The sequence below is a fragment of the Ranitomeya imitator genome, chromosome 10 (assembly GCF_032444005.1).
Source record: "Ranitomeya imitator isolate aRanImi1 chromosome 10, aRanImi1.pri, whole genome shotgun sequence".
Lineage (NCBI taxonomy): Eukaryota > Metazoa > Chordata > Amphibia > Anura > Dendrobatidae > Ranitomeya > Ranitomeya imitator.
This window is the reverse complement of record NC_091291.1, coordinates 34249790-34256364: the sequence shown is the minus strand read 5'-3', so window position 1 is coordinate 34256364 and position 6575 is coordinate 34249790. Positions and strand designations below refer to the sequence as shown.

General features: G+C 43.6%; 1 protein-coding gene across 2 annotated transcripts in view; it reads left to right on the top strand.

The window, feature by feature from the left end:
• Positions 1-1611: 1611 nt before the first annotated feature.
• Positions 1612-6575, top strand: part of TRPM4 (transient receptor potential cation channel subfamily M member 4) — a 90362-nt gene continuing 85398 nt past the window's right edge. For both annotated transcript variants that reach the window (XM_069741763.1, XM_069741764.1), the window contains exon 1: positions 1612-1765. In XM_069741763.1, coding sequence (XP_069597864.1) covers positions 1739-1765 — 27 coding nt within the window. In that variant the 5' untranslated portion in view covers positions 1612-1738. The remainder of the gene's footprint in view (positions 1766-6575) is intronic.

Genomic DNA, 6575 nt, shown 5'->3' with positions numbered 1-6575 from the left:
AGAATTTTACTGCTTATTTTGTTTTCCTGTGGAAATATGTGTGAATATGCCCTAAGTATTTTTTCCAGCTTTTTTTTTTTTCCTGTGACACTGAATGCTCTCCATTTTATCATCTTTTTTCCCCTTTTTTTCATTTTACTAGCAAAAAAGTGTAAAAGTTAAAAACAAAACTTTATTATTTATAGTTTTGTGCTCTTTAAACTTACAAACAAACACCAAAGTATTAGAATTGCGAGCTCATTTTGATATGTAGCATGCGTTGCCTTGCATTACTAGGGGAAGGCAACAATTCACGTTGGTGTGGGTGACATTTTTTTTTAGCATTTTATCTCGGATTATTTTTTATATTTTATTTTATTTATTTTTTTGTTTGTATTTCTTTTAACATAACAGTCCCAAACAATGTCTTGGGAACATTTTACTTTTTACCTTTTTTTATTATTTTGTTGTTTTCGACTAAAACTGGAGCATCTAAAGGAGTTGTGTAGCTGTCGCCCAACTGATCAACTAGCTCTTTGAACACCCCGAAATATAGGATCGCTTGGCTCGACTGAGTACTTGAGCATTCTCCATAAGGACGCAGTCACACGGCCGTATAAATCGTACAGAGATCGAAAATGCACTGTATGGACTGGCCGGCGGCTCTCCCGACCCAAACATGACAGCCACATAGAAATACATGAAGCTGTCACGCTCGGGTGGGGAAAGCCGCCGGCCAGTCCGTGCACTGCATTTTCGATCTCGGTCTGATTTAAGTGGCCTAAGACGACCCTAAGAGAGCTACTGTCAGGCATCACTGGTGGTGGCAATAGTTTAGCGGTTCGTTATGCTAGACCCCAATCCATAGGCCAGGTCAATAGTTCATGGCTACTGCAAGGGAGGCTCGCAAATCTGGTATGAAGTCATCATTGTGGCTTGATACACAAAATGAGGTTGCACCTGGTCATTGGACTGGAGTCCCGTGAATCGATTCTCCCAACTTTCGTGGTGGCTTATCTCCCAATCAAACAACTGAGATCGACCGGCATGATCTGTCGGGAGATGGTCAGCTGAAATTGGCGCTGTTGGACAACTTCTACCTAATGTGTTTGGGGGGCTTCTACAAGGATAAACCACCACACGTCATGATATTGGTCACCAACATCTGCGTCTGTTAGGGTCTTACTTGCTGGTGGGACCTAGTGGACCCATGATGAGCAGGTCTAATAGACCTCTCCCCGTTGAGTATGCTAGAAAGCAGAAGTGGCATTGGATCTTGCACAATCAGTGGTGGACATATCCTTGGTGCAACCTGGGACCCAAGAGGTAAAGAGGCCCATTTTCACCTCCAAAGCAGGTGGAATTGCTCATTGTGATGAACTATTGGACTGCAAAGGGCCCATATATTGTTCTTGCTCAGGGGCCCTTTTTTGTCTGCGTGCTCGAGGGTCCTCTGTTGTCATTGTCCGCCCTCGGATTTTCATGTAGTGCTCACTAAAGGTTATATACTGTGAGAGAAGCGCGGTGGGTCAAGGTGGCGTCATCGACAGGCCGTGCAATCCTGACAGACAGGTTCTCCACAGGTGTGCATATTACAGGAGGGGAATGGGGTGGAGAAGGAGGATTGTGTCTGTAGGTGTGGCGTGCTCTGTAAGGGAACACCATCCTCACACAGTTTAGAACTTCCTTAGCTGCCAGCAGGGAATTTATACAGAAAAGCCCTGCTCCGAAGGCAGGCTGGCCACCGGAATCTGGACAGATGGCCAATACTATTGCTAAAGACCAGGTAGGTGGACATTCCTGGGCCGCCGCTCTGCAGTCACGTGTGCTGTGTGTCTGCCTGCTGTTATGCAGGTAGGTCAGGTGTGGACTTGCTGATGATGTGCGGTGTGTCGTGCGTTCTCGCCGCTCTACTACAATGTCTCGGGAGTTGGAATTTTGTTTTCATCAGTTTAACACTTTAGGCAGTTCATGTTATTGTAACTCTCGGTGTATTGTGCCAAGAATGCCGTGATCCTAGATACAGATCATAAAGGAAAAAGTGCTGCATAAAAGCTGCCTTTTCCAAAACTGTAAAACTGCTGCCCCATTCATCCTTTTTAAAAAAAATTTAGCATTATTTTTTTTTCATATGGCTGCTGGAAAAAGCCAAGTGAAATGCTCAGCAGCCCCATAAGGAATGAATGGAGCGGCGTTCGAGCATTCTTAAGGGGTTAACATGTCCCATTCCGAGCAATTGGACCCTCACAGATAAACAATTTATCAACTATCCTGCGCATAAAAGGTGGCTTTTTTTCGGACAAACCCTTTTATATACCAGTTAGGCTATATTCACACCTGTATTTTGGCATTCTGTTTGTCCTGTTTTTGGACTATCCAAAATGGATCTGTTCTAAAACTGATACAAATGGAGGCAGAGGAACCCCTTTTGATTATTATGGGATCCACTACGTGTCAGTTGTTTGGTCACACTGTTTTGGTTTTTTTTTAATTCTGAAGACAAACTGGCTACATAAAGGACCACATAATAATCAATGGGATGCCTCTGCTCTGCCTCTGCTTGCAACAGGTAAATTTGGGAAAAAATGGAATTTCCGAAAAGAAGTGTAAAATGTAGCCTTAAGTCATTTTTATCAAGTCAAATTGATAAAATGTTACCTGTACCTTTCAAAATATGGGTGATCTCCAATATGGCTGCCATTAAAGGGGTTGTCACTGAGGTTAAGCATTCTCCAAACGACAAATCTGGACAAACTCCTTTGAGCAGTTTTATGGATCTTATTCTTTCCCCGTTCATTATTCCTCCTTTTCTATAAGGCATGTGATGGAGAATGACGCAATGTATTCTGATGGATTCCCGCCCTGTAATATTGGAGGTGCACAGAGGTGGCGGTTATAGAAGGCTGTAGACCTGGTATAATGGGTTTGATTTGAAAACCATAGTGTGAGACGTTAGGGAAATGGAGGGAATATCTATAATAATCTGGCTGATAAGTTGTGGGGCAGGTTTTACTTTGTGTTACTATTTTAAATCTATGTGAAGCAGACTGTGAAAATTACCAAATGCAAATAGAAACCAGAATGTATGGCATTTAGCGTTGCTGTATCTGGGAGAAAGAGTAGGGTGCATGGGAAGCTGTAATTTACTACCATTCATAAATTTTATTTATTTATTTATTTTTTTTATTGGGACGCACCCATATTTTTCATCCATATCATCCTGGTACTGATGCCCGATTTGTAGTTCTGCCAGAATGAAAGTCAATGAGGGAATCAATGTAGGCAGATGGCTAGGGCCCTTATGTTCTCTCTGGATGTATGTGCCTTCATATTTCTGTAGGTCTAGGGTGCAGACACAATTTTTATTAACTACAGCAGCAGTGACCTATGAAGTGGCTGTTGATTGATTTTTTTTTTTTTTTTGCTCATTACCTCCTCCTATATGAATGGCAGAAGCAAGTGAGTATTTGGGAGATGGTTGTACTAATGTATATGGGGGCACACTGTATTTATGGCACTGTATATGGGAGCACACTGTATTTATGGTACTACATATGGCTGCACACTGGCACTGTATATGGGAGCACACTGTATTTATAGTACTACATATGGATGCACATGCTAATGTGGCACTGTATATAGGGGCACACACTAGTTGTTACTGTATAAGGGAGCATACACTAGTGTGGCACTGTATATGGGAGCACACTGTATTTATGGTACTACATATGGCTGCACACTGGCACTGTATATGGGAGCACACTGTATTTATAGTACTTCATATGGATACACATGCTAATGTGGCACTGTATATAGGGGCACACACTAGTTGTTACTGTATACGGGAGCATACACTAGTGTGGCACTGTATATGGGAGCACACTGTATTTATGGCACTACATATGGATGCACATGTTAATGTGGCACTGTATATAGGGGCACACACTAGTTGTGCTACTGTATATGGGAGCACACTGTATTTATGGCACTATATGTGGTGGCACTGTATATGGGGACACACTGTATTTATGGCACTACATGTGGTGGCACTGTATATGGGAGCACGCTGTATTTATGGCACTACATGTGGTGGCACTGTATATGGGAGCACACTGTATGGCACTACATGTGGTTGCACTGTATATGGGAGCACACTGTATTTATGGCACTACATGTGGTGGCACTGTATATGGGAGCACACTGTATGGCACTACATGTGGTTGCACTGTATATGGGAGCACACTGTATGGCACTACATGTGGTGGCACTGTATATGAGAGCACACTGTATTTATGGCACTGTATGTGGGAGCACACTGTATTTATGGCACTACATATGGTGGTACTGTATGTGGGAGCACACTGTATTTATGGCACTACATGTGGTGGCACTGTATATGGGAGCACACTGTATTTATGGCACTGTATGTGGGAGCACACTGTATTTATGGCACTACATGTGGTGGTACTGTATGTGGGAGCACACTGTATTTATGGCACTACATGTGGTGGTACTGTATGTGGGAGCACACTGTATTTATGGCACTACATGTGGTGGCACTGTATATGGGAGCACACTGTATTTATGGCACTGTATGTGGGAGCACACTGTATTTATGGCACTACATGTGGTGGCACTGTATATGGGAGCACACTGTATTTATGGCACTGTATGTGGGAGCACACTGTATTTATGGCACTACATGTGGTGGCACTGTACGTGGGAGCACACTGTATTTATGGCACTACATGTGGTGGCACTGTATATGGGAGCACACTGTATTTATGGCACTGTATATGGGAGCACACTGTATTTATGGCACTACATATGGTGGTACTGTATGTGGGAGCACGCTGTATTTATGGCACTACATGTGGTGGCACTGTATATGGGAGCACACTGTATTTATGGCACTACATATGGATGCACATTCTAGTCCGACACTGTATATAGGGGCACAGTCTTGTTGTTGTAATATGCCGTTTTACCCCACCTTGCAGCAGTCTTGAGATGTGGTTCCCACCTACACTTTTTTTTACACGGGATACCCACTTGGTGTGTGGCATGTCACTGGCGTCTGCCTCTGCTGTGTATGAAATCAGACGTATTCATTGATGACCTATAAGTGCACATCCGGCGTTACCTGTCCAGGCAGGAGAAGCTCAGTCATCCTCTATTATGTCTGCACCAGAGGATGCCGTCAGACACTAATAATCTTGCAGGTTTCTAGATTTTGCTTTTTTTTTTCTTTCGTATCCACTTACCTCCTGCAAAGTGCCCATCGCCCGCTCTGTTATTCTTAGCATCTCCTGTATCCAACTTGGATTGATCTTTGTGCAATTGTTTCACATTGTTTGGGATTTATCTCTTGTCTACTTCTGACTTTTCCTTTGATCAATTATTATGGCTACATAATTAGTTACATGCAGCATTTGTATACAGCCGTTACTATGCTTCATATAACTAAGCCGTGTTCTTAGCGTAAAAGCCTCCATGGTCATTAGGCTGAGGTTGGTGGAATTGGCGAATATCAATGGTCTCGGCTCCCATTAGTCTAATGTGCATGGGGGCCTTCTGACTGTATTTTTTTGAATGCTTAAGCGGGAGCTCGAGTCCCCGCCCCTCAGGTTTTGGCACTTTTTAGACAGCCAATGAACATGCGAGGATTGCCTGCCAGTCACTGTAATGCCATAGCCATCTTGGTTGTGGCATTACTGTGATTGGCTGGCAGTATAGCGTCATCAGGTCTATAGAAGACCCCATGCTTGGTACACAGTACCCCGGACACAGGCAGCGTAGGGAGAGTGCTGAAGGGACCATGTAGAACAGGACACGGTGAACTGTACGTCCTTTATGCTGCAGGCTGCAACTCATACCGAAACCCCTTCTCAGGGCTAATAATATTCTGCTCTTAATCCTGCAAATTGTTCTGAGCAGGGAAATAATGTCTGCATTTTTACTGTAGCTAGACTTGGTTGGATCTCCATAGCATCGCTATATTGCTCCTGCAATGTAACCAGTCCATCTGAGATGGGCAAATTTTCCTGCTATAGTAATACTGCAAATTTTTTTCAGCAGTGAAATTTTATGCAGCATTTATAGTTCTCCCATTGTGCATTAAAAAAAATTTGGCTGGTTAGAAATGGCATCGCTATATTGCTCTTACAGTGTAACAAGTCAATCTGAGGTGGGCCAATTTTCCTGCAATAGTAATACTGAAATGTTTTCCCAAAAGGGATATATCATACATAATTTAAAATGAGCAAGATGTGTGGTAAGGGACAGGGAAGTGGGCGTGATGGTGCGCAAAGGCCGTGGGCAAGGTGAAACTGTACCTGCCACGGGAGCACAACAAACACGCACATCATGTCGATCTACCTCCCTGTCCCACTTTGTAGGGAGACGTGGAACTTTTGAAGCCAGACCAGTGTGAAAATGTTGCTGGATTGATGGCAAACAATGCTTCCAGTCTCTTTGCCAGCCTTACCTTGTCTTCCACACGGTCCAGTCTCAGTAGCCCTGCTTCTGGACCACAATCCTCACCCTAATCCTCACCCTGATCCTCCTTCCTCCCACCATGTTGAGTGCCCGGAGAC